The sequence below is a fragment of the Aythya marila genome (assembly GCF_965140915.1).
Source record: "Aythya marila genome assembly, chromosome: 15".
NCBI classification, from domain to species: Eukaryota; Metazoa; Chordata; class Aves; order Anseriformes; family Anatidae; genus Aythya; species Aythya marila.
This window is the reverse complement of record NC_139056.1, coordinates 14,878,691-14,906,367: the sequence shown is the minus strand read 5'-3', so window position 1 is coordinate 14,906,367 and position 27,677 is coordinate 14,878,691. Positions and strand designations below refer to the sequence as shown.

The window sequence follows — 27,677 nt, the reverse complement described above, 5'->3', positions numbered from 1 at the left end:
GGCCAGAATCGTAACCCTTCAGTGCTCACCCAGAAGTGTTCTTGTGAGTTACCAGAGTGATCAGGAACAAAACCAGTTAATGGGTCCGAGATTTAGGAACAGGAGAGAAAATCAATGTGCAAACTGTACTGGAGTATTTCATTTACAGCCACTCTTGAAATTGGTCTCTGCTTTGTGGCTAATTACTGCCTGGATGCTGTCTGGGATTGTCCTGGTTGCTACGGGGTACAGGTAGGAATGATAATAAGAGGATTGGCACTGAAAGGTAGGGGTTAAGCAAGATCCAGCACATATTTGGGTTTGGGGCACCCTTATCTCATGTTCAAGCTGTTGTAATAAACAGCTTGCTGGTTTTTTTATCATCTCCGAGCTGCCCTTTCTCGACTGATTTTCGGTTCTTCTAATTAGAAGGGTATTTTTGTGAAAAGAGCGATCTCACACCTTTGTGAAATTTTCCGCCGAGTACAAATAATGGTAAAATCTGAAATCACTTATTAGGCAAGGAGTTGTTATGGCAACTGGGAGATGGTTGGCTAAGCAGCGAGTGAGATCAGTTTTTATTTACAAGCGTAATGAGCAATTAAGTTTGAGCAGCTGTCAGACTTGGAAAGTGATTAAAGTTCAGCAAACAACCCGAAGGGGTCAGCCTTCGGGTCTGGGGGGTTCTGTCCCAAGCAGAAGCAGTGACACTCGCGTGGTTCCCTGGCCCTGTGGCCTTGCAGGAAGGCTGTGGTAGGTTTGGGATATTTTATTCCAAATCGTGTGGCTTCTTCCAGCGCTGCTGAGGAGCAAGCTGCAAGCAGGGGATGGGAGAGCTGCTCCCTGGCAGGGTCCTGATAATCAGGGATGCTCACACGATAAATAAGCCTTGCTCCAAACCCGTGTTCTTGATCGACTTTTACCTGTCCAAGGACTAATGTAGTGATTTTCCGAAACTATGCTGTAGTTCTCTGATACATTTACGTTGTTTTTATCTCGCAGCACCGCACTGTCACGTCCTAGAGGTGATTACGATGCGACGTGGAAGGGATTGGGACGGTTTCTGACCTAAGGGATTTACAGGAGTGGGGCTAGATCACAGAGGTGGGTGAAGGGGGACTGATGGGGAAGCAAAAAGGCCACTTTTAGAAACAGGCACACTTGATGTAAGCTCCTGGTATTTACATTCCCCGTTATCAGTCTTTTTCAGGCTTATCTGCAGCGGTGACACCGAAGTAATGGGGCTGTAGGAACGGAGCAGCATTTTTATGGGGTTATTAGACACCGAGAAACCCGCATTTCTCAGCCCGTACGAGACAGGACGGGGCACATGTATCTTGTTAGTGTCTGTCGTTGCCTGATTTGCACTCGGGTTTCCTGAGCAGGTCGCCTGGAAGCGTTTTCCCTCCGAGCTCGTGCAGGAATACGGAGCTTGGCTCATCGGAGGGGGCAGCTGGCAAGGGACGGCGGCGCTGGCAGCAGCTACCCCTGCTACCCGCTTTCTACCTAGCAGAAAGCAAGCCAGCTCTCCTCGCTTCCCGCAGAGGAAATGCTGAGTTTTATTCCAGGCACCGCTCTTCAAACCCCGGAGGTTCGGGAGGATTTGAATGGGGCAGGAGCTGGCTGCCTCGCGCGCAGGCTCGCTGGTGGAGCAGCGGGAAGGCAGGCTGCGAAAGGGAAAAGCAAGCTGAAGCGTTTCACACCAGCAAACGTGAGCTGTCAGCCCCCAAAAGCTGGTGCCCCTCCACTCGGGGGGATCACCGGGGGCTTGCTCTCACCTCCGGAGCTGTGGGTAGAGGGGTGCCGGGGGTGGGGACGCGCACACGGAGCCGTCCCGCTGCGAGGTTTGTTTAGCTCCATTCATAACACATTTTAATTATCTCCTCTGAATATTTACTTTAAAAAAGAAAAAAAGATCTGCCGTAGCGTGCCGCCGTTAAGGAGTAAAGTTGTTCCTGCTGTTGTTGTAGGATTGGAAGATTTCGCCTTTTTTTTTCCCCCCTCGCTAAATGTAATTAGCGTCTTCGGTTTATTTTAAGCACGTGTGAGAACGCAGGCAATTGACTTCAAGAGGGACCTGTAAAAAGAGAAGAAGAATGGTAACGTGGGCGCCTGACGGATTCGCTTTGCCTTGTAGTTTGTTTGCAGCAAACAACGTGTTGCAAGTGAGTGGGTGGGAGGGGGAGTCTTAAATATATGGGGATGGATTTTTTAGAGTTTGCAGCTGACGTGGATTAAAAATTCTTGGAACATTTCATCCATGAAAGGCAATTAGTTTTGTTTTATGAATATGAAAAGCACGTAGCTTGTAAGTACTGTAGTGAAGTCCCAAGTGAGTTATTAGGACTTGCTTTACTCATGTAGTACAAAATTAGCCATCAAGAGCTGATAGATTTCAAATATAGCTCACTGACACGCTGATCATCCATAACTTGCCACAGACTTTATTTTCAGTCTCACCTGTAATTGCTGGGTGCCGCTGAAGTCCCGAATGGGGCAGCTGGTCACAGGTCAGGGCATCTCCTCGCTCCTACATCCCGCTGGGATATCCACCTGTAACAGGGCGCTGCCTGCAGCCCTGGCTGGTAAAACTGTCCTGGCGTGTAGGAGATCCCTCGTCCTCTCTCTTTCCTCTTGGAAGTGTCTTGCTGTCACAGACCTTCATCTGCTTTGCGTGCACGGTATCGTTTTTCTGCTTTTTTTTTTTTTTTTTTTCCCCAGTAATGTTTTAAAAAGCAATTGGCAAACTTTGGGTAAGAAATCGTCGTAGCAGTGTTTGGTGTGATTGTTACAAACAGCACAGCCACGGCGATGCAGCCCTGAGGCATCCTTGCTACCAACGAGGCTGAGAAATAAACCACCACTTTCAGCTGCCCCTGCTCCTGGAGTTGTGAGTTAAGGCTGATAAAATAGAGTTTTTTCCAGCAGTTATTGTTTGGCGTTAGGACACATCAAGGTATACGAATTAAGTGTGTGTTTAACAGCTTTTGTGGAATATTTGTCTTGTCTTTCTGTATTTTTTTTGGTGTGGGAGAGCCAAAGGCTCAGCAATCAACTGATTTTGTATTTCTGGTGTTGGTAAGCGTGCGTTATTCATTCAATTTGGCGCTGTTTTAATGCTTGAGATTCCCAATTAAGGAATGGTCAAAATAGCTGCCTGCGATCATCCCAAATCCTTGGATAAATGAAAGCAATAGGAAAAATCCTTTGGCAAATGGCAAGCTAAACTCCAAGTTCTGCCTATGGCAATGACCAGATGCCGGTGTGTTTTGGTGCTCAGCAATGTCTGCCTGTCCCTGGCCAGAGGAGGAGGCAGATAAACACCAACTTGTTCCGACAGCGGCGTGCTGGTGAGTTCCCCCACATGGAGCCACGTGGGTGAGTTCCAGCAGTCCCAGCCCAATTCAGAAAAAGGCAAATCCGAGGGAGAACATTTTATCATCCGCAAGCTTTTAAATTCAGCTCTTGTGCCTCTCGTCCAGAGAAGAAAGATGGGCACTCCGGGCACGATAATGCCAGAGGAGTGGAAGCGCAGCCAAAGCCATCACACGAGGAGGGACCACGGGTTTGTTGCTCCCCTGCAGTACATCACCCAGCGAACGTCTCCATTCAAATCCACTAAAGCCATTAGCACAGAACCCGTGTTGTAAGGCTGCTTTGCCATTTCTGCTTGACGGCTTCAGCGCATCGATTTCTGCCGGGAGCAGGTGCCCGTTTGTCAGCCGCCAAGAAGCACCGCGCTTTGCATCCCGTGTCTGTGCACTGAGACGGGGATCTGGCCAAGGTCACTGCTGGAAGAGGTGTGGTAGTGCACGGTACAGGCTGAATTTTAGGGAGAAATGTCTGTGAATCATGGAAATGGGTTGTTGAGCTGCTGCCGTGTGCCCTGGCTCTGCAGGACAGCTTTTCACAGCGCGTAGGCTTTCAGGAGTGCACGGTGCACAGGAGGAAGTTTCTGTTGTTCTTCTCAAGCTGAGAATGAGGAAGTCCGAGGGATTTCGCTTTGTTTTAAGGAAGCTGTCGTCTCTTTTCCGCCATCTGTTTGGGAAGGGAGTGACTTGCATGCCCATGTCATTCAGCGAGGCGTGCTGGCAGCGGCAACGATTTCTGCTGATGGGGGAGCTTCATAAAAGTCTTCATTGCATAGAAATACTGAGCTGCTTGGGATCCAGGCTCCAAATGCCTTTTGGGACTGTGACCAAACCCTCATTTGTGCCCGAGATGAGCAAAATCTGAGTACAGGAACTGCCTGGAGTAGGTTGCCCTGCGGGGCCGTTTCTGTCTGATGTGATGGTTGTAGGGCTGTAAGGTCACTCTGGGCTTACAGCCTGCAGATGCATCAGGACCTATGAGATGGGATAAACTCAGCTGGTGAAGCTGATTTGCCCTCCTGCCTACTCTGGTAATATCATAAAGATTTCTGGTTTGGTTTTCTTCTTGTTCAGGTGAGGCTCAGACACGAGAACAAAGGAAAAATCTCTTTTGTTATACAGCACTTAATATTTCTTTAATATGTGTTGCTCCATTCACCTTGCTTTGCTTCTGAAACTGCTGCGCAGCTACGCTCAGTTAATCAGCTGCAGGTTCCTGTTCCTAAGAGGCTGAATTTCTGGGGGATGTTGAGCGATGGCTTTTCCGTAGCACACCTAAAGCACAGGAATGTTGTAACAAAACTGACAATTCCACGTGCTCTCAAAGTCACAATAATTGCGTATTACGTATTCATATTCGCAGGTAAGTGTGAGCTGGGTTGGAAAAGCTTGGCGTTCGGGCGGCAGCTTCAAAAAGAAGCAAATCTGGAAGTTAATTGGAGAAAACGACAGTTCCCAGTCTATCACCCTGCCTTCAAACGGCGCTTGAGCTAAATACTCCTTATGGTTGTACATATCCGCGTCCACAGATTCTCATTATTTTCTTTTATTGTAGAGTCTGCAGTCATTACAGGCTATGATTATTCATTTATTCAGCCCCAGAAACTTTGGCAAAGGAACGAGCAGAGGATAGATGACTTCATCCAAAAGACTTTCGATGTAAGCATCACTGAAATCAATTGAAAAATCACAGCGGTCAAAGTGGGTGACCAGTGCTGCAGCAGTACAACCCAAATCACGTTTTTCTGTAATGCCTTGCAGTTCAGATTGAGCCCGTTTGTTCTAGCTGACTGGCTTTTTCTTTGGAAGTGTGAAGCTCAGCATTTTCAGAGCAGTGTGAAATAAGGAATGGAAAAAAAGGGCTTGGAGCAGTGAGGTGGCTAATTGAAAAATGCTCTTGGAGCCGTGCTTCCGTACAAAGAAACTGGCAGGTTTTTATGAGCAAGCCGCTTCAGAGGCGAGTTTTGATCTAGAATTTTCAATGATTCACATCTAGTTTTTCATAGCAGCTTTTTAATAAAAGGAAAAAAAAAAAAAAACCCTCCTGTTGATTGCTCTAATACCTAAGTGTCTGTGACTGTCATCTTAAAAGCAGAGGTAGAGAAAGGAAGAGGCTGTGAGGCCCGGGAGTACCCAAGTGTGTTATTCTGGTGTATTGCTCTCTTCCAAGTGAGATATCTTGAACTCAGAGCCACCTGAATGCTGAGGATCTTTGTTCTTCTCTTCATTTTGCTTGGACAGCTGAAATATGTCTCTGTGGTCTCTGTAAGCAGTCCTCCCCCAGGTTTTCTTGCTGGTGCCGTGCGGGTCGTTGGTGAGTTGTTGAATCCGAGAGGCAAAAGCAGCCACAAAACCTCGTGATGCTTACAGCAAAACAGCTTGGTAAGCTGCAGCTGGGAGCAGAGATGTGATCATCTCGTTCAAGAGCTTCTCCTCCCTTGTTGAGCTAGCGTGTGTGTTTTGCATGGCTCTGCAAAACTTTTTTTTTTGTCTTGAAAGACCTTCGCACGTTCTCTGACAGCGTTTTGGTTTGACCTCAGCTGGTGGGAGAGAGCTCTGCTGAGCTGAAGGGAGGGCAGCCAGCAGGATGGGAATAAGAGCCTGCGAATACTGTGCCTTGTCCTGTTCCCTGTCACGTATTATGCAGTGAAACGTAACACATCTGACCCTTTGATTTGCTAATTTCAGTCTTGAAGCACCCCTGGTAAGCAGCTGGGCTGTTAACAGACAAGGCAAAGATTTCAGATCCGCAGTCTTCTGAAATTCCAAGACCAAAGGAAAAGGAGGTTTTGTGCCACTTGAACACCAGAAGTCAGATCCTAGCTGTCGGAGGGGAGGGGAATAATTGGAAATCCGAACTTCAGTGCTTTTGGATCTCTGTAACAGCATGCATCGCCGTGCGTGTTTCTTGCATAAACAGGAGGTGTTATTTTTTTTTTTTTGTGAGTAATTCTTTCCCAAGCGTATAAATCAAGAGTCTCTGAAGCAACATCTGGAAAAGTCTCAGGAGAGAAAGCTGTGATTTCTCTGAGCACAGAGCTCTGCTCATCGAGGAGGTTCCGATACACAGACAGCAAACAACCCCCATATTTTCGTTTGATGCAATCTGTAGCTAGCGCAACGTTTGAGCTTTGCCTTTTCCTTCAGGACCATTATGCAGCACCGCTTCCTGATGCTTCCAGATAGACCTTTCGGAGAGATTTTCACCCCAGCCATGCCTGCTGTCATCATTCAGCGCCGAGTAGCTGCTCCCAGGGCTTCCAGCAGGGCTTTACAGCCGTGCATGCGGGACGTGAGTTGATGTGTATGGACTTAAACGGGCTCAGCTGCGATCCTAATGAACATCTTCAGGGTGTCTCCCTTAGCAGGCTCAGAGAGAGGAGCATTGGAAGGGAGGAAAAGGGAAGAGCTAGGATTTCTGCTTTGTCCCATCCGTATGCCGTAAAAGTCAGATTTTAAGAGTGTCATCAACATTAAATTGTGATTTTGAAGCAAAAGTACCATGGACGATGTCTGAAAGGGCTGAGAGTGCCTGCTTAGAGGACAACCAGGGTTGGCATGGCTTTGTTGGGTGCCTTTTGAGCTGGGTCCCAGGTGGCTGGTGATGTTTCTGCATTTTTTTTCCCTGTACATAGAGGTCCTTTCTCTTGCAGAGCAGAGCTGAGCTAATGCACGTGCACACGCAGCGTCCAAGGTCTGCAGCACGCTGGGAGTGGAGTGCCAGGTTGTCTTTCTCTCTACCACAACACTTGGGCTGTAATTTGGGGGATGTGCTGGGAACTGAGAGCGTCTCGTTTCGGAGAGCATCCCCAGCTGTGGTGCTGGGGGCTCTGCGCTGCGAGATGCCACCTCCAGCCCTGCAGCAGCGACAGCCCCAGCATGGGAGCCGTGCTCCCTCGGAAAGCCACGCAGGGCACCCTCAGCAGCCAGGCTGGGAGCTGCCAGCCCTTGTCTTCTGCAATTAAACCACGCCAGAAACCCTTCGGTTGTGTTCGGGGAGCAGCAGGGAGGGCTCCCGCTGGGATTTTTCTTCCCTTGTCTGTCTTGACATTTCATGCACCACCCTGGGATGCCTTTGGTCGTATCTCAGAGCCCTGGTGGGAACGAGTGCCATTGAGATGCCTTTTAATGAGGCTGAAGTGGTGAGGAACTGGTGATTGTGCACAGTCAGTATTTGCATGCCACTCCTTCACAGTTCTGCGCCGGTACCCAAAACATGATTAATTTTGTCAGTCGTATCTATTTGCTGGCTGAGGAAAAGCCTCAGAGGGATGCACGGCTTCTAAAATGTCCGATAGATCCTGGACAGGTTATCGAGTATTTTTAATTTACTGTGTTTTAGATCTGCTGGGAGGGTTTCTCTTAAGGAAGAGTGCAGGCGGAGCCGCTCAGTGTTTTCTGGGCTGCAGGAATTCATCTCCGCGCGAAGCTGCGCGTATCAATCACTTTCATTAGCTGCGTTTTGTTCTGGTAATGTACATAAAGCTTTATTGCCGGAGAACGTGATCTGCCTTCACCTCCCTGCAGTCCTTGCTGCTTAGCAAAACATTGTAGTTAACATTAAAACCCCCTTAATATTCAGAGATAAAAAAGTTGCTGCATCTGCTCCGCTGGGGAAGGTGGTCACCAAAGCCACGAAGGATTTATGAGCGCAGGGTTGCAGAATGAGAGCTTACGCCTTAAACAGAGGGTATTCCTTAAGCTGGGCATTTGATTTATTTCCTTAATCTAAAACTATATTAACGAATTTGTGTGTTCCTGACAGCATTTGACATCAGGCAGCGACTTAGCAACATTCATCGTCTCTGCTTCTGCTATAATCGCTTCTTAAAAATGAGCGTGGAAAACGCTGATCCTGCACAAAGTTGCGCTAGCAGCCCATTCATTCATTGCTCTTGTAAAGCCCATTTAGTTAAGGTTTATTTTGACAAAATGTGTCTGTGGCGCTGCTCCGTGGCTAAAAATTGGGCTGTGATGGAGACAGCAAGGTGCCGAGATGCTGCTGCGGGTAGCACAGGACCTGTGGTCCCCAGTGACCTCGATTCGCATTTCCCATCAGAGATCTGGGAGGGACAGCGAAATCCTCTGTTCCCAGAAAGTTTGCTTACCTTTTAATTCTTTTTTTTTTTTTCCTTTGCATTTCTGTTCTTTAGTTAGCGTAACGTGTGGGGGAGACCGCGTGGGCTCAGGACGCGCGGTTGTCTTTTTTGGAAATCAGCTCTTTTTTCCCCCCCGCGGGTGCTTTGTAATTCAGAACAAGAGTCGGGAGCTAATTTTAGTCTCTTCTCCGGCGACGGAGCCCACGAGCACTTGTCATGTGTAGCAGCTCGTCCTTTGCAGCGTGCCTGACCCAGATTTGCCGCTGCGCTGCTCTCAGCTGTCACAAAGGAGTTAACCAACGGCGGGGAGGGTTCCTGTGCCGTCTGCCCGAGCAGCTTTACGTAGCCGGGAAGAGCTCCTCCAGACCCAAAGCAGAGCGGGCTGTCAGCTCTGCTTTGGTGAAGAAAGGCAGCGTGCTGCACCGAGGGAGTTTCTCTTGCCCGAGTGAACCCTGCCGGGAGGTGCTGGAGGAGCCGGGGAGCTCCGCAGCCTCCCTGCGGGGTGAGCCGCGTGCCGTGCGAGTGGTGAGCCAGGAGAGCATCCCTCGGAGGCCTTTCCCATGGCCTCTCCTCCAATTTTGGGGATAAACGGCTTCTTTTCGGCACCCTCTGCTTGGGTGTTGCGTGTGCTGTCACCGCTGTCCTTGGCGGAGCTGGTGTGCTGGGGACAAGCCGCCCAAACCCGAGTTACCCAGAGACATCGGCTTCTTTGCAGATAACATCCCATAATGAGGGCCTGCGGGCGTCGATGTCCTCAGCCGCAGTGATAAAAATGTTAATGGAAAAAAGCATTGTTGGTAAACAGAAAAAGGGATGTGCGAAGTGCTCGGAGCCTGGCGCTCTGAAACAAAATCTGCCTGGTGCTGGGGACAGATTGGGATGGGATGGGAAGACAGAAGGGCGGTTGGAGAAGATGGTACCTGCGGCTTTGGTTCTGACTTGAAGCGTTTAGAAATCTTTTCTCGGTTTATTTTACATTAGAGAGGGGAAAAAAAGCTTTTGTTCACCTTAATTGGATGCCAGGCATCTGCAGAAAACCCAGACTAATTAGGAAGAGAAGGTCCTTTTCAGGTTAAAGCTCCCCTTTTGAGGTCTCCTGGGCCACAGGCTTCACACTGAACTCTGCAGCCCTTCTATTTGCAGGTCGGGTTCGAATGCTGCCAGCGAGAGGCGCGAGGAATTCAGGGGATGTTCTAGGCACCGCTCGACAGAAACCTATTGATTTAGAAGGAAATCCCAAGGAGGAAATAGTTCTTGTCAACTGCCTGCTTGAAGTTACGGCTGCGCTGCTCTTGCAGTCGCCTATAAATTAAACTCCCAGCAGTTGGCATCTGCCACTGTCACAGTGCCACGGGTCAGCCTTCCCCCAGAATTAAACGTGATGCCCGAGCGAGTTACCTGCCATGCGAGCAGGGAGGATGCAGCTGGGAGCAGTGCACGGCCCCGTTGTGGTTAGGGGATTGGGGACACGGCGTGGGACAGAGGGACGCAGCGCCGAGCCCCATGGCAAGCTGATATCGAGGGGCTGTGGCACAGGGGTGAAGAGTGGGACTTTTTTTTTAAATTCTTTTTCTATATTTCTTTTACTGGATAGTTTCAGCTCAAAGTAACAGAAGATGGATTGAAGTACCTAATCAGGAGGATGTGAAAAATGTATATATTTTTTTTCCTTTACAGAAAAGGCCACAGATGGCTCTCTGCAGAGTGAAGACTGGACGCTTAACATGGAGATCTGTGACATTATCAACGAGACAGAAGAAGGGTATGCTCTGTTTCAGCCTGCTTTGAAAGGTTCATGGACAGGCATCTCCCGTGTTGCATTCAGCACGTGAGGAGGTGCAGTGTGTCTGGGGCAGGTGCTCATAGTTTGCATACGAGTTGTTTGATTCTTCTTTTCCTTACACGTTTCAGACAAGTGCTGTGAGACTCAGCACACTGTGAGCTAGGTCTCTGCTTGGGAGGGCTGGCTTGAAAAACATTTTGTTGGACTGGGCACCAAGTTTGTGCTTCTGGGGTTCTTTTCAGCAGGTGTATCTCTTCTCGGTGTGGCAGTGTTATTAATTTGAGCCACTTGAATAGAAAGCTTCTCTGATGCATCTCCTTCAGCATCAGAAAAGCTGTGCTTCTTGCAGTTTGCCAGAGAACTGGTGGCTGTGAAAAGTGTGTGAGAGCTTTCTAACAAGACGTGTTTCTCCTTCAGCCCAAAGGATGCCATTCGAGCACTGAAGAAGAGGCTGAACGGAAACAAAAATTACAGAGAGGTCATGCTGGCTCTGACGGTGAGTGGAGGCAGGCTGGAATGCCTCTGAAGAGCAGATCCCTTTTCTTTGGCCACTTTGTTTTTTTCCTGGGACTCTCCTGAATGTGCACACTCTTTGCTTTAACAGTCACTGCTCTGCCCTTTTCCCTCCAACTGCCTCCTCGCTCCCTTGACAGGAGTTACTGGAAGCTTTGCATAGCATTTTCCTGACTCAATTGATTTCTGCTTTTGTCTGGGCTCTTATCCACCCCAAGGACTGACTGAGGAAAGTTGAGTAGCCCAAATGGGTCTGTACCCTTTGGGGCTTTGTCTTCTGCTTCCATCCCCGTATGCCCAACTGTTTCTCCACCCCAAGACAACATCTGTGGGCATATCTCCAAGTGATGATGATGAACTCGCCGTATTTTCAGCTTCCTAAGTAGCTGACGCGCATTTTCCCTTGTGAGCGGATCTCTGTAGGAGACTTATTAATTTATGCTGATCTAATTTCCCTCAATAAAGTGTAAATCATGTTCTGTGCACTTGCACGGCACCGCTAAGGTGTGAGATAATTTGCCGGTGACCTTTCCTCCTGATGGCTGGAGCTGGGCTTTCCTGGGCAGTGCAGCTCTCCAGAAATCGTGGTGTTGGACAGGCTCTGCACCGCAGCGGGCTGAGGAATGAGCAGCAGGAACTAGATGAAGTTATGCTGCTGCGGGCAGGTGATCTGTATGGTTCTTTCACACAGCTCTTGTTGCATCTCCCTGATGAAGCGTGACTGTACTTTCTGTCTTCTTGCTATTTCCTATCCTGGATTGTCACTTTGACAGATTACCAAGGACCAAGCCACGAGATTAGCCATTGCACAGGAAAGAGCAAAATTCATCAGGAATGAGTCCGTGTCATCAGGGCTGATGAAAGTAGCTGAAGGAGCAGAGTAATTACAGACTCCTCAGATAGAGAGTTGCAGCGGTTATTAGGCATGGCTGTGAGGAGAAGTGACGCAGTGGATTTATCTCCATGCTAATCATGTTCTTCAGAGAAAAATCAACAGCTGTTCCTCCATGGCAGTTGAATGGCAAGTGGAACGTGCCTCCAGCTAGGTTGCAGGGGGAAAATGTGTCAAAGTATAACCTGCCAGAGCATTCGCAAGGGAGTGTTTTGAATGAGTGGAGATCATTCACCTGAATTCCCAGCCCGAAAACATGACTTGTAGCTCAGAGCAACTGGATCCAGCTGTGTCCCAGGTACACAGACAATGGTGGAGTGTCACAGCACGGTAATATCTCACGGTGACAGGATGTCCTCTGTCTTACCCGCTCTTGATGTGATGTGCTGTATTTAGCTGCTGAGCTGTGCAAGTTGGAAAGTTTTGCTTTGAAGAGGAAAAAACTTTATATTTCTTTACCTTGAAAACAAGCAAAAGTGGATCACAAAAGTGCCTCATGTATTAACAGTAGGTGAGCTATGTAAAAATGTGTGAGAAGGAAGCTTTTTGGCAATATTAGGGAAGAAAAGATGAAGAACTGAGAATATAAGACTAAATTTTCCTCTACCTTTTTCTCTCTCCCATCAAAAGATATAAAACAAAAACAAAATCAGAAGCCAACCACATAGCTGCTGTGTGCGTGATCAAGCTTTGCTCCAACAATAAATGATTTTTTTTGTGTGTGTGTAGGTGTTGGAGACCTGTGTGAAGAACTGTGGCCATCGCTTTCACGTCTTAGTGGCAAACCGTGACTTCATAGATGGCGTTCTGGTGAAAATCATCTCGCCCAAGAATAATCCCCCCACGATTGTGCAGGATAAAGTACTAGCGCTGATTCAGGTACGCAGCTTGTCTCTGCTTCCATATGTCGCTGCCTGGAATAAGGACTGTCTGCTTCGGTGCTACGCATCGCTAAACATGCTGTCATCATTAAAAAATGTAGCAAGATTTTTACATGTAAAAACAAACAATATCTCCAGATTGGCAGGGAAGAGCAGACAGGCACATGCACAGAAATTGTAGCCAGGGAGAAATGTCTGGATTCTAGTTAGAGAGAGAGCACTCTGCTAGAAAACAAGAGGACTTAATAAAAGATAAGTGGATGGCTTTGCAATTTAACAGGCAAATCTAGGAGCTGGAGACCTGCTCCTGTGATGGGCTTGTCATCTGGGGCCAGGAAATTTTAAAAGACAATTGTGCTCTTGCTGTTAGTTGAAAAACACTTGCCTTTCTGTGTCTGTTCCCCTGAATATAAAACAGAGCCATTCCTCTTCTTCTCAAAGTATTCTGAATTCCTTTTAAAGATGGCTACAGGAAAGTAAACGATCATATTGGAGATAAAATGTTTTTTTTTTGTGTCCTTTCTCTGGTTATCTTGCAGTGAAAGTGTGCTGTCAGATCATTGTCTGCAGCAGGGACGTTCAGGCATAGGCCTGCCTGCCACTTTTCCTTCTGTGCAGCATAACAATAAACAGCCATGTTAATTCCACAAGCCATTAGCAACACATGAGGAAACATTCGTGCCTGCCTGGAGGAAATTTTACAATTATAGGAAGCTTTATCACTAAGCTCCTACAGGCTATTGCATACAGCAGAGATTAAAAGACACTGCATATTTAAAATTATGTAAACCTGCTGCAATGTTTCTTGTGGGATGGTATTTACAAACACATAGCATAGTTTTCTAAATATATTTCAGATTTTTGTGGCAAAGCATGCAGTTGCATTTCTGCTGGTTTATTTGTTGTTTGGGTACACAGGCAGGACATTGTTGGAGCATGAGAATGTAAATAAGTGATTTCCAAAGAGGAAACAGTCTGGGTGGGGACACAAGGTGGGCATTTCACTGGGGCACGTGGGGTCCCTCTATTTCTGGTCTCTGATCTCAGTGTTGTGCTTTTATAAAGAAAGAAAGGAAAAAAAAGCCTTAATGAAGTCATTAAAAATAATTCAATATTATAAATAAATCAATAAATCAATATAAATATAAATAAATCATTAAAAATAATTGTGGATCTGACTGAGCCCTTGGGCTCCTGCCTGCTTGGGTGGGAGAGTTGATGCATGAGGTGATGGTCAATGCTGTCCCATAAGGAGAAATTTTGTTCATGTTTCCGTGCTCGTTGCTCTTCTACACTGATTTAGAGGATATTGGTTATTCTGAGTCCTGGGTTTATGTGGGCTGCAAGATATTAATGGAACTAAGATGGAGGTGTTTGCAGCATAACCAAAAAGCCCCAGTCCTTGCCTCAGTGTTTAAGATTAAGCAGAGCTTTATCTGAGCAGACGTAGTGCAGCACAGCTAAAAGCCTCGCTGTGTCCGGGTGCTAAATGCCTTTTGGTACAAAAAGCCTGGGAATTAGGAAAGTTGCCTGTGGATGGGTCTCATCTGCCCTATGGACATGTGCACCTGGAGTGTCCAATATGTTATAACCACTTTGCTCAGCTTAGGCTTTGCTCGTTAGAGCTCCCTGCAGTTGGAGTTACTTCTGTTCCAGGGGGGCTGAGCTCTTCTCAGCTCTGCTCCCCTAACATTACATTTATCCCCTTCTGGAGGCTTTTTACAATTTGATATCAGGGAATTAATACGAAGAGAAAGGAGGGGATTAATAACACAGACTTGGAAGCATGGAAAAAGGCTGTACAACCAGCACAAGTCTTCAGCCATATAGCTCTTATACTCCCGGGCCTTTCCCTAGCAGGAGTAGATAAAGCTCCATGCAATTTCTTATCTAGAGACTTGCCTGTTTTGAGACATTGGGCATCTTGTGTCTCACTTTCCCAACCCATTTCCCAGTGTACATGAATTAGCATGTATTAGATAGTGTTTATCCTTCCTCCTTCACCTTGATAAAAGGCCTCTGTTCCTTACTGCTGTGCCCCTGCTAAGAGCTGCCATATCACCTCAGAGTTCGCACCACCTTGGTGCCACCTTGCTGGGCATCAAAGATGAAGCCCGGGGAGATTTTTAGTGGCATGGCATTCTTGTGAGTGTCTGAGACTGGAAAAAATGTCTCGTGATGGCACTGATCCGGAGGCTGGGTTTGCAATGTATTTAATTAACCTTTTTGGGCACGCAGAGTGCCAAGTGGGGCCTAGACAGCAGCGTCCCGAAGCGCCTATCTTTGATCGTCTGGCCCAAAGCCTCCGAAGGTCTCAGATCTCAGTTTCAATCTCACCTCTGTCATACGCTGCTTCGGACAATGGCAAGCCTAAGCTCTCTGTGTAGCTCCTTATCTGTAAAGCAGAGCTAATATTACCTCTGCCTCATTGAATTGTAAGCTGTCTGGGACAGGGATTGTCGAACAACGTGTGTAGCAGCACTTAGGACAATGGTGCCCAGTCCTGGATGTGACCTCCACGAGACATGTAGGTACAGATAACATCCCCAGCTCAGGCAGATGAGAAGTACAAATGTAAGTATCTCCTTTCTCCAGCAGAGTCGTAGGAGAGGGAATATGTTAGAAAGGCAGAGTGCAGATGAAGTGAGTTCTGTCCTTAATGCCCAGGGAAGCAGGGGATGCATTAGTACATCCTCCTGGGCCAGCAAGCCTCGTGAAAGGAGGCAGCAGGCTTTTGCCTCTATGTTTCTTTTGAGTGACGATTAAATAAAACATCCCTTGCTGAACATTTTTCACTCTTACTTGCAAATAGAGTTGAAGTGGGGAGCACCATTATGGAGAAGCAACGTTCAGATGACTCCTGACATAAATTGATAATGCAGAGGCAGTGCGAGAGCAGAGGTACCTGCACAGTGAATGTCTCCGTGATAATTAGGGATGGTTTTGAAGGTCGCTTCCAAGAAAACTGAATGGCTCGTTGCAGTCCGAGCTGGTTTCCATGGCTCACATGGGGCTGTTTGGACTTGCGCTGCATCAGAACATTAATTTACTTGAGCAAAGCTAAGAAGCAAACCCAGAATTGTTAGCTTGCAGGCGATAATAGGTTGTCTCCTGAGCACATAGGGTAGGAAATGCTCTTAGAATAGAACAAATTACAAATGCACATTAAAAGTTAATATTATTTCTTATCTTGTTTTGCTACCTTTGATTTCTCTCCTCTTCAGTACGAAGCAGGGTTTAAAAACAGCTTTTAAAATAAAAATAGTCAAAGAACTGCTGTAAAAGGGATGACTAAATGAATTAAGTTCGGAGCCCACACACATCTCTCAGTAGTTCTGGAGCCAGCCCACTTCTACTCTACCTCACTTACGTGGGGGCTTGGGGGAACGCTTCATTTTTAATTGAGTTAAAAATAGAGTTAATATTGCAGTTTTTCCTTCCCCTAAATTGTTAATACCTGGCAAGTTTCCAGAAAAAAAAGAAAAAAAGAAAGGGGTAGACTCTTTCAGGATGTTACGTTCTGAACAGCTTCATGAGTACGGGAGGCTGGCTGGCGAAGAGAAGCACTTAGTGCTCCCGGGGAAGGAAAAGCTCAAATATGAATTGAAGTCTTTTTAGACACGAGAGGGCTCAAGCGGGAGAGATGTTACGAGTGTTCTGGTTGTGGGAAATTCTCCCTTTAAGCTTGCTCTTTCTGACACTGCGGGGTGTCTTAGTGTTGGATATGCTCCATAAGAATACGGGCTTCATTAGTTCTGCTGCTCGTGGCACTGCATGTTTTGTGATATAAGAAGCTCAGAAACAGCCCTCTTTATTTAAGTTTGGTCCAAATAAATACTGACAAAAACTTGACAGATGTGGTTTTTTTTCTTCGTCGATAGATGAGGATGTTTAACAGAATAAATTAAGGTTATGTAGGATTGCTGTGTGACTTCATAAATGTTGCCTAGATCGATTTAATCTTTCATGCAGGCTTTTTTTGGTGGGTCATTGGCCACAGGATATGAAGAAAAGATCAGCATGCAATCAGTGCTACGGAGAGGAGCTTGGAAGAGGCTTTCACTTGCATTTATAGATCCTGATGAAGCGGGGCTGTACGAAGCTAATGTGCACTGGGTTGCTGTCTGCGTTACAGTCATATAAAGTGCCTACGTGACTGTCTTGATAACGTTTGTAGGATCTTTCAGATCAGGTTTAATGATTACAGCTTCCCTTTGAGGCTGAAATATGTGAAAGCTTTTGTAGTTAGTACCCAAGGTCAGGATGTATCAGGAACTTCACTGGGAAGGTTTGTGGATAATCCCTCGTGTTTTCCAGGCTTGGGCTGATGCCTTTCGAAGTAGCCCTGATTTAACTGGAGTAGTGCATATTTATGAAGAACTCAAGAGGAAAGGCATAGAGTTTCCCATGGCAGATCTTGATGCTTTATCTCCAATCCACACACCACAGAGGGTAAGTTGCAGCATTGCAGTGCCGGGGGCATTTTCCAGAGACGTGGAGATAGTTGGGTAACTGTTCTTTTTTCTCCTCCTGTTTTTCTGAATTGGGCTTATTTTCTCACTTCTGAAAAGACCTTTTTATAGCGAAGGGGCATGTAATAGAAGCATAATACAGCTGCATTTTGGCTGGTTGATAAAGTAATGGTTTCTCCTCCCTGGAGTCAAGCATCATACTGAAAAGAGTTTTGAGGTTTGTACACTTGTCTCGTACCACAAACCCACCAGATAAATGCAGCTAATTTGCTCAAATAGAGAGCAGAAGGATATGTGATGCAGATTTGCTTTCTTTTCTCAGTACTCTACTTGTTCTTGTTAGTGATAAGCCTGAACCAAAGCCTGTCTTTCAAAGGTGTACAGAGTCTGAATCTCCCGCTGATCCCATGGTAACGTGAGGTCTTTATACCTTTGAACAGTTAGGCCTGTAAAGTTGACAAAACTGCTGCTAGTAAGTAACTTTATGATCACAGGTGTGCTGATTATTCACCCTGAGAAGTTAATGAGTCTTTGAAGTGGTAAATGCAGATGATCAGGGCTGAAAGATTGCAATCCTTGTGTCAAGATCAATTAAATCCGGTATCTATTTATCACATCATCTTTTGTAAGCCTGCAGTTTAATTCCCAGTTTTAAATTATTTACAGTTATTTATCTTTAGCTCCTGTTTTCATGTTTCTTCTCACTTTTCTTGTAAAGATAAATTAACTTAAATGCACGTGGGTTGGGTCAAAACATACAGGCATGCATTTTGGTTGCAGCTGGCTGTTTATGGGCTGGCCTGCTGGTCTGTTTTCATGACTACACTGACCTTTTCCACAAGGTACAATTATGTTCTATATTTGAACATATCTGGCCTGAGGTTGCTGACAAAGCAAGTGCCGTCACCATTCAGCTTTTGAACTCTTGTCTTTCTGATGTGGCAGAGTGTTCCCGAAGTTGATCCTGCAGCAAATATGCACAATTCACAGTCTCAGCAAAGGATGAGCACCAGTTCTTACTCTTCAACTTCTCCAACGGCGTATTCTGCTCCTCAGGCTCCAGCTCTGAACGTGACTGGTCCCATCACTGCTAACTCTGAACAGGTATTGGGATGATTATTCTTCTGAGTGCGACTAAGCAGATCAAATTAAAAGCTAGTTTGCAGAGGAACTCTGGTTTTAACTCTTCTGACTTTAATTGCCTAAGAAAGTCTGGTTCTGCTTAGTAATCTTTCCTCCTATTGTGCTGTAAAATCTAGGGTTATTTGTACATGTGGCCTCCTAATGGCAGCAGTTATGAAACCTCAGTCTGATACACCAATCGACACAGCAGTTGTGCTGTAGGTAAACAGTTACTCCCACGAGCCCCACGCCTTCAGAGGCACAGAATGTCTTGCAGATGCAGTAAGCCTTTCCGACAAGGACTTAAGCCTGCATGCCTAAGACCCTAGCAAATGCCCTAATATAAGCTCAGCTTTTCTCTGTGCAAAAATAGTAACTTCAGAGCCAAAGATCATGCTCAAAAGTTGTATATCTTTCCCCATATTTGAGTGAGATACACAAGGTATACTGCAACCAAAATCTGTTTTTAGCTGCTGTTTCCAATTACTTCCCTTCCATATGAGCGTAGCACATCTGGCTTTGTGATAATGACCAGTCCTACAAAGTTCTTTTCTTTTTCTGTTGCTTTTTCTAAAACTGTCTCCTGGGTAAAAGGTTTTTTGCCTTTAACTTTTTTTTTTTTCCCTCCAGTAGAATACCCAGAGCTTCCGATATTAAGTCAGACAGAACCAGATGTATCACAAAGTCAGTTCTTGAAAATCATCTGCTTAAAGCCACAAGCCTGTGTAGCATCTTGCTGTCTTTTTACCCCAAAATAGATTGCCCGGCTGCGCAGTGAACTGGATATTGTTCGTGGGAATACAAAAGTGATGTCTGAAATGCTGACAGAAATGGTACCTGGACAAGAGGATTCCTCAGACCTTGAGTTACTTCAGGTAATGCTTCCCTAGCAGATACGATTCTGATCCTTTCCATGCTTGAGTGTTTTTTGAGGGGGTGGCTTTTGTTGTCGTTCACTTCAGTGCCTTGGCTTGCTTGGTTTACATAATGAATTTGGGCTATGCTTGACCCCAGTTAGTCTCATCACTTAATGTTCTTCATTTATTAAAGCTTCTAGTGACGAGGATTTCCTAACTTCCCTTGAAACCTGCTCCAGTGCCTTCTTGCCCATGTAGCTATTTTTTTTCCTAATGTTGAACATAAAGTCGTCTTTACCACAACACAGCCTAAAATTGCCATGGGCTCGGTAAGCACTGAGCGTTTCTGCTGCTTTCAAGTCCTCTGTCATCACTCATGCGATGGTAAAGCATTTCCAGTCACTGCAGGAAAGAACACTCCATATTTCCAGCTGGACTAAATATTGCCAAGGGTCTGTGGATTCTCTGCATCTCGAAATATATGAACTCTCCCTCCAGATGTGCTGTAGCTTCTCCTGAAGCCAGTGGCTTAAGGCAGGAGCTCAGCTGAAGTTTCCTGCTGTCCAGAGGGTTTGATGGAGTACCCAGAAGAGTTTTATTTCCTGGAAAGTCTCAATCCAGAGCTGTATTTATTATCTCAGAAAACTGTATTAGCTGAGCTCTTGGGTCAAGCTTCATATCTGCTTCCCCAGGCTGGTGGTAGCGGGGTGCCCTTGGCTGAGGAACAAATGCAGCACAGATGAGGAATACTGTGATCTGGCATTCCAGCTGCTGCTCTTAACGTGGTATTTGCCTTTTCCATAGCTTCAGAAATAGGCTGCTGTTTTGATCCTCCAGCAGGGAGGATGGGCTCCCACAATAGTACATTTGGAGGGAGGCAGGGAATTGCTCTCTGTGATACATCAGAGCTTGAAATCCATCCAAAAGCCGGTCTCTCCCATGCAGCGGTATTGTGTGTTTGTCTCAGAGCCACGATGGCATCTGATGAGAGGCTTTGCAATAAAGAGCCTTTCAGTTCCTGCCCAATTGGGTTGGACGGCTCAAAGCAAAAGAAGCTTCCAGGAAACCATGACAGACCAAAACCGTGTAGAACGGTTTGCTTACATTCAGAAATAACTACTAACATCTTGACAGCGTAAGCTCACGGCGTAGCTCTAAGGTTAAAGAACTTGATCGTAAAATGGAGCGACAGCAGCGATTCTTCGTTCCAACTGGTTCCCTTCGACGGATGCGTCCTAAATCTGCATCACAGAGCTGGTGAGAACCCGTTTTTGATGACAAAGGGCGGTTAGTCTTTTGAAAGCTGTGAGCCGGGTGCCGTATGCAAGGACTCCTTGCTTTGAGGTTTATATAGCCATCCTCCTTAAATAATTCCTGACATTTTCTCCAACAATCAAATGTAAACAGCTTGCTAGAGAGCCAGCTCTGAGCAGAATAGATAGGTACTGTCAGCCCTCTCGGAAAGGCAGCAAACAAACCTCTGAAATGTCACAATCTGCTTCTAAAGTGATGGGATCAAAACTGACATTGGAGAACACATTCTTCAAGCTGTTAAGGCAGCTGGATTGCACTAGGTGAAATTTATCCAGAGCTTAGGATGTCAGACCAAGCAAGGAAAACAAACACATTTTTGCTTTCATCCCGAAGGTTGTGTACCAACAAGTCATCCTTGTTTAGTGCTGAATTTTTGCTCTGAAGTGGAGCTGGGGGGGGGCGGGAGATGACGAAGGGACATGCTTTAGTTGAAATGTCAGTGCTTATTGAAGTAAAACCGTGGGTCTAGTCAGTGGCGCCGTGCCATATGTCACGTTTCTTCTTGTAGTTCTTCCTCGACATACCAGTCAGCTCTGACCTTTGGTCTCGAGGCCTTTCAGACCAACGGGGGTAAAAAAAAATTCTGCTAAGTAATTGGTGATCAAAGAGGTGTCCTGGAAGCAGGAGAACTCCTTCAGGCAAACTCACACCCAGGTTTCTTGGAATGAGAGACTTCTAAAATAAATCCCCTCACTCTATATTCTTTTAAAACGTTCTTCTGAAACTTCCCACTGCCTTTTTGCCGTCCTTGCCTGTGGGCTCGCTCAGGTGATGGGAGTGTTTCTGTGTGCAGTGCAGTTCTGAGCGAGGCGCTCATCTTTTCATGCTCCTGCTCCTTGTAGTGTGTTCACCCTCATCTTCTCTCGCAAGTTCTACATCCCCAGCCCTTCTCTTCCAGCTGTGTAGCACACATTTAGCTACCTGTGGCAGCCCTGATGAACTTTTTTCCCCACTTGTTCCACCGCGTGCATCTTTTAGTTTTTGAGGGTGATGCCGTCAAAAAGAGCAGATGGAGTTTTCGTTGGAAACTCTCTTCTGGAAAGCTGTTGTATTACCATGTTTTATTCTTAAAACAGATCACTAAAGTACAGTTATTTATTTTCTGAAGAGCTCAGAGTTAAAGAAGAATCAGGATGTTGAATTGTAAATAGGCTCTCAAGGTTTTATGCCATCGTCTCTTGAAGGGCATGTTTGATTAGATGTGCTTTTGGGTGACATTTAATCATGCAAAGATAGACTTGTCTTAGTGTTTCTCAGCTGGGGGATATGTTTGGCTGTGAACAGAGCTCAACTAAATCTACTTATTGCTAGCTGCTTATCAGAACGTGTGTGCACAATGCATTCCTTGTAGGAACTGAACCGAACCTGTAGAGCTATGCAGCAGAGAATTGTGGAGCTTATCTCACGAGTGTCCAACGAAGAAGTCACAGAGGAGCTGCTGCACGTGAATGATGATTTAAATAACGTCTTCCTCAGATACGAAAGGTGAGGCACCTTTTCTGTCAACTGTTCACATTTGTTCCAGGATTTCATTCAGCTGTTAAAGAGGTCATTTGATGGAGATGGCCAGCTGAGCCAATGGTCCAGCGTAACAAAATGCGGAGAGCCAAACCACAGAAAGCATTCACAAAATCCTTCTGTTGTCTTTTATGGTAACATTCCGACTTCAATTGTTGCTTTAAATCCTAAGATTTTATTTTTTTTTGTCCTTGCAGTTGAATTTTTGCAGGGACTGTCTGTAAAATGCAGGGCAACTTGGTGCAAAACTCTTTGAACTGGCGGAGACGTGAGCCCGTCCGTCCCTGCTGGGTGGTGCTGCACGAATGTAGGAGCTTGAGGCTGAAAATAGCACAACCCCGGCTGCTGGTTCCACTTTGCTAGCTTAGGCTCTGCACAAATGCTTGTGCTGCTTCCTGGCTCAGGGAGGCTCCTGTGAGCTCTCTCTGCCTTCTGATCTCTGAGCTTTCTCCTTTCAGCCCCGGTGCAGGGGGAGCTGCCTGATGCGGGCACGGCCTCCGTGCGTGTAAGGCTTTTTGTTTTTAAAGAACGCTGAAAATCTTGAAAAAGCCCGGCTTGTGCAGAGCTGGGCTTTTTTGAAGGGCTGATCTGCAGGCATCATCCCCAGGGGCGGGACTTGGGTCAGAGGACTTTCAGCATGTCAGACAAAGGCGCTGTCAGCCACATCTGCTGCAGGAGGTGACACGTGATGCGGCAGTCTTGGGAAAGTTTAATCTTCCCCGTAATGACAGGCCTGGGGAGTGAGGCACTAAAGAGTACCCTTTGTTCCTTGTTCTTAGCACAGGGCTTTGTTTCTCAAGCCTTTAAAAATAAATTAGACTCCAGATCTGTGAATCTGTGCTGTCACGGCAGAGGCTGGAAAGAAGGCTCTGTGGCCTCAATTCTGTCTTTGATTTAGCCCTTCAGAGGAGATCGGGGCAAACTTTGAAACAAATGCTGGCTTTTTGTGGGAGATGGCGTGCGTTTCATGCACGAGCGTAATTCTACAAGGGGCAGAGTGTAACTGTCACTGAGGCTTAGTTTGGTCACCCTTCATATTTTTTCCACCTTCCTCCATCTGCAGCTTTGCAGCCCGTAGCCGAAGTGTTTGTAATCGTTGCAGACTGCGAGGTGAGCAGTGTTAGCAAGCTCTTCGTGGTACAGCAGCTGCACTGGTCTGAGCCTTTCAATAAATCCCAGCTCCTCCTCTGTTGTTCCAAAAGCTCCGCATCCATCACACTGATTTCTGGTGTGGGTACCAAGCTCTGGCAGTGACTGAGGCAGGAGCTCTGGCCGTCGCTCTGGAGCTTTGGATGTAAAGGAACGTGTGCTTCATAAGCCTTCTGGTGAGAAATAGGAGGTGGGAGGTGTCGTAGGTTTCCAGTTCAGGGAGCTGGATTTCCAGTAAAGCTAGACACCCACGGTTTCCTAAAATTGAAATTTGGGCCTGGATTTGTTTTTGCTGCCTTTTAAGTCTGCATTTTCCTGTTACTTTCAAGCAAACTGAAATATTTTTTTTTTAGATTCTCCACGGCATTTTGTTCATCTGGGAGAAAACCCAAAGGATTAAATGATTTTTTATTATTATTATTATTTTTACTAAATAGAGAGGCAATGTGTGAAATTACTTTTGAATGAGGGGAGAAAAAAAATCTAGCTTCAGAGAAATCATGATGCTTCTCCTGGTAAGGAAGGACAGACTGGGCTCAGATGGGCCTTGGGAGGAGGTAGTTCCCCCTGCTTTTTTGAGCTCTTGAAGGCTGGGTTTATGTTTGGGGTCCCAGCTGTACAGCTGGAGGGGGAAGGAGCAGAGAAGAGACCAGATCTCGACTGGGCAGACTTCTTCCCCTAACAAGCGTGAGGTTTTTTATCCATCATCATTACTTCCTGGGAAGCACCAGCCCATTTGAACGTAGACTCTGATGATCTTTGCGCTGACCCAGAATGGTTTAAGAAATTATTTACTAAGTACTGCTGCTCTTGACACAAGCTGCCTGGATAGGGCCGTGCTGGCATGCGTATGGCTTCTAATTTACATGTATTGCAGCAAGAGGGAGCTGTTAAGTGGGAGTAAGACTCACTGCGGTGCTCAACTTGTTTAGCTGGGAGCATCAATCTTACTGCAGTTGCTCCTGTCCCTTGGCTAACAGGATAGTCTATCAAGAAGCACTTAATGAAAAAAGAAAAAAACAAAGACAAATCCTACAGTGTTTTTCAGGCATGCGTGTGCTGCAAGGTCAGATTAGTCAACTTAATATCCACACTAGCGAGGATGCAACTCCTGTAGCTGTCCTCTCTTTGTCCTAGCTTGGAGTTAAAGCTTCTAAAGTTCTCTTTTGAAGCAATGAAAGCTAAGTTCAGTCACAAGCATTTCACGACTTCGTTATAAACTTGCATTTTTCGTTGTTTGTTGGTGACTTTAACAGTCCGTGTTGATTTGCATTTATTTTTTTTTTAACAGATTTGAACGTTACCGATCAGGGCGTTCGACGCAAAATGCCAGCAATGGAGTAAGTACCTAGCTCCATTTATTGCAGCAGTGGTTACACCATACTAGCCATGCCAGATCAGATCTAAGTCCATCCAGCCCTGGGTCCTGCCTGTGGTGGTGGTTAATAGTGGGAACAAAGAGAAGAGCATAAGAATGTGGCAAACTTCAGGTGACACTTTTAGCTCAGGAAGGCGCTGCTCTAAAACATCTCTGTGTTTACAATCCTTGATGGATTTTCTTTCATCTGTTGACTTTTTTGATTGCTTCTGAGTCTGGGCAGACTTCTGACATTCACAGTGGTCTGGTGCTAAAAGAGGTGGAGAACACAGACACATTAGATAAATCTGAAGAGATGTAGATTCCCTGCTGTCCTGAGCAGTCAAACTGTTCTTTACTGTCTGACCCTTTCTCTTCTGCACTCATCACCCTTGTACCCAAGAGAGGACTCCATTTGGAAGTACACAAGAAAGGTCTTTTTAGGAAGCAACCATTATTTTTGGGGGGTTAAATGTTGTACTGCAGGAATAAATCTCCGGCATGTGTAACTTACTGTGCTTTTGTGCCCCAACAGGTACTGAATGAGGTGACAGAAGATAACTTAATAGATTTGGGGCCTGGCTCTCCAGCTGTAGTAAGCCCAATGGTCGGAAACTCAACACCCCAGTCTTCACTTTCTTCACAGCTTGCAGGGCTTGGTGAGTACCTGATCTAAGCAGTGTCTGTGAACACGAGGCTGTAATGCATGGACTTGTTAAAGCCTGAGCAGTCTGTGGGTCTTGAACAGCATGCTTGGGGCTGCTAGGAAATCCAGGTGTGTGAGTGTGGGAGCAGGTCTGAGCAATTGCTGAGATCCCTAGTGCGAACTCTTCTCACAGTGGGCTGCTGGGATTTACAAGGAGCCATTTTCCTCTTTTAGTTGTGGAGCAGGCAGCCTCCAGCCTCTTCTGGACAGTTGTGCTCAGCGCTCCAACTGTTAACCAGATGACGTTTGTAGCTGTATTGTTAGTGACTTCCTCTCACAGTCACGGCAGCGGTGCTTGCCCGTGGTTTGCTGTTTCATTGGTTCGTTTCTTTTGCAGACTTGGGTACAAACAGCGTCAGTGGCACGCTCGGCTCCCTACAACACAGTAACCCCCGTGATGACTTCGACATGTTTGCACAGACGAGAGGCAGTTCCTTGGCTGAGCAGCGAAAGAAGTATGTTGGAGTTTGTCTTTACTGTTTGAGTCATGGCCCTGCTGTTTTCTAAGGTCATAAATCTGAAACTTCTTTGCTTCGCTCCAGACTGCAAAAGTAGTTTTGATGTATGTTTTTGTGCTTTTAATCCAGGCCTTATCCTGCTGGTCTTTATGAGTACTAGAAAATGGGAAAGTTCTTGCTTCTGGGCAGAGCAGACCGGCTGAGTAATGTTACTTGACCCATCTTAGTTAGTGAGCTCACTGGAAACTTGGAAATGAGCTTGCTTTTACTTCTGCAGATGCTTCCTCTCACAAAAGCTTGTCACCCCGTCCACCCAGCCAGTGCTTGAGGTAGAGGAGCTTAAGGGTCCTTCGTTGAAGGTCATGGATGTACTTTGGTGACTGAATTGCAGTCATCAGGGGCAGAGTTAATATCCAGTTAAACTCTCCCTTTGGCCCAGCAGCGAGACTCTCTCAGGATGTCAAGGCAGCGTAGCTTGCCCGGCTGCTGTACTATCTTTAACTTGTTTATATGTGAAGGGCTTGCATCTGCAGAGCTGCAAATCTGGCAATTTCATGGGTATTTAACAGGTCCAATTATTTTAATGTAAAACAAATCTGTGCACCTATTAAGAAATCCTTTGATCCTTGTCAAGTGAGATTCATTAAAAGACACTCAGGTATTTTTCTTTCATATGTTATTTCTTGCCTCCTCCTGGTTTCAAATTCATGAGGACGCAGTGGCTACCAGCAGTCAGAACATCATTAATGTCTTGTCTCGATCCACGAAATGTTGTTAAATAGTTTAGCTCAGACCTTAACAGCTCTGGAAAACTTCAGCTGGCAAGCTTACTGCGATCTCTCATTTGCAGTCATGAGTATAGCTGTTTGTAGTGCCTCAGCTGCGGTGTCAGTGTTGAGGAGATGTGCTCTACTGTAGAGACACGCGTTACCACTGGAGATTTCAGGCTGAGAGCCCTAATGTGTAGGCAGAAAGGAGATGCATTGCAGAGAGATTTAATGGAGTTCCCTCTGTCTCTTGCGCTAAATGAAGCGCGAAACTAGCCTTCCCACACTGCACCTCTATCTACTTCTCTGAGCTAATAGAACAAGGAGCACGCGATTGCACAGGGGAGGATTGCTGTATCTTCCTCGGACTGTACTCCGTGAGCAACAGCGAGGCAGTAAAGATGCGAGTGTGACATGCCACGATGCGTAGGTGAGAGCCTCTGGGTGCTGTGCTCAGAGCCTGGGAGAAGCCAGCACGCTGCAGGGGAAAGTGCTCGTCCTGCTCAGACCCACGGCTCCTCCCGGGGCAGATTTATTGGCAGGTGCTGGCATCTGCTTCAACTCCTGGTTCACCCCCTGTGCTCAGAGAAATGATACGGTTGCCTCTGTTGGCTGGCTAGAAATTTCCTTTTGATGCAGCAGCAATTTAAGGAGCTTTTTAAAAATCCAGCCTCTGCAAACAGACGATGATTAACCAGCTCAGTGCACTTCTTTGTACGCTTTGCTTTAGTTCTTGCTAGGTTTCACCTGTCTTCAAGTTTCTCCCTGCCTCCTCCCCTCCATGCGTCAAGGTCAGGCTTCCAAATGTCATCCTGAAAGCTCTGCAAAACACGGTCTGTAATCAGGCCTCCTTTCAGAGTCCCCTGCGAGCTGTTGGATGTGCTTATGGTGCCTCATAACCTATTTGCCTACCTTTCATAATGCCAATCTTGCTCTTTTTAATTCAACAAGCTCGCTGGAACCGATAGCCACTCTTTATACAGAGCACATTCCTCTTCTGGAATGCACTTAGCACACTTCAGGTCCTGTTAAGAAAAAGAACACGCTCTCCGATTGCAGGGGAAGTAAATCAGAGCAGCGTGTACGTTCTGCACGGGTGACTGCTGGACTTCCTTCTAGTTCTGGGGTTTGTTCCTCTCTTTCAGCGTGACATACGAGGATCCACAGGCTGTCAAAGGACTGGCGTCCGCCCTGGATGTTCGGAAACAGAACACGGGAGTGGTAGGTGGCTGCTCTGCGGTTCGTTTTCTGAGGCTGTGTGTGGAATCCAGGCTGGAGACAGCTGCTTTGACTGAGACTTCTCATTCTGTATTCCGGTGACGTGCCGGTACCGGCTATTTTGAAATTGATATCTATGAGCAAGCACTTGCTCAGTAATGATTTCTAAAGAGCTGCTACTTAGTACGCCAGCCTAAAAGACTTCAAAATGAGAGCGGGTA

General features: G+C 46.4%; 1 protein-coding gene across 5 annotated transcripts in view; it reads left to right on the top strand.

Annotated features, from left to right (window-relative positions):
* Positions 1–27,677, top strand: part of TOM1L2 (target of myb1 like 2 membrane trafficking protein) — a 50,880-nt gene that overhangs the window by 7,477 nt on the left and 15,726 nt on the right. For 3 of the 5 annotated variants that reach the window (XM_082772539.1, XM_082772536.1, XM_082772535.1), the window contains exons 2-12: positions 10,127–10,211; positions 10,650–10,728; positions 12,367–12,516; positions 16,836–16,970; positions 17,936–18,094; positions 18,871–18,987; positions 21,635–21,768; positions 24,242–24,290; positions 24,843–24,966; positions 25,351–25,468; positions 27,384–27,459. In XM_082772539.1, coding sequence (XP_082628665.1) covers positions 10,127–10,211; positions 10,650–10,728; positions 12,367–12,516; positions 16,836–16,970; positions 17,936–18,094; positions 18,871–18,987; positions 21,635–21,768; positions 24,242–24,290; positions 24,843–24,966; positions 25,351–25,468; positions 27,384–27,459 — 1,226 coding nt within the window. Of the gene's footprint in view, positions 1–1,067; positions 1,084–4,992; positions 5,010–10,126; positions 10,212–10,649; positions 10,729–12,366; positions 12,517–16,835; positions 16,971–17,935; positions 18,095–18,870; positions 18,988–21,634; positions 21,769–24,241; positions 24,291–24,842; positions 24,967–25,350; positions 25,469–27,383; positions 27,460–27,677 lie in introns of those variants that run through there. The other 2 variants (XM_082772537.1, XM_082772538.1) reach the window with 2 other exon arrangements.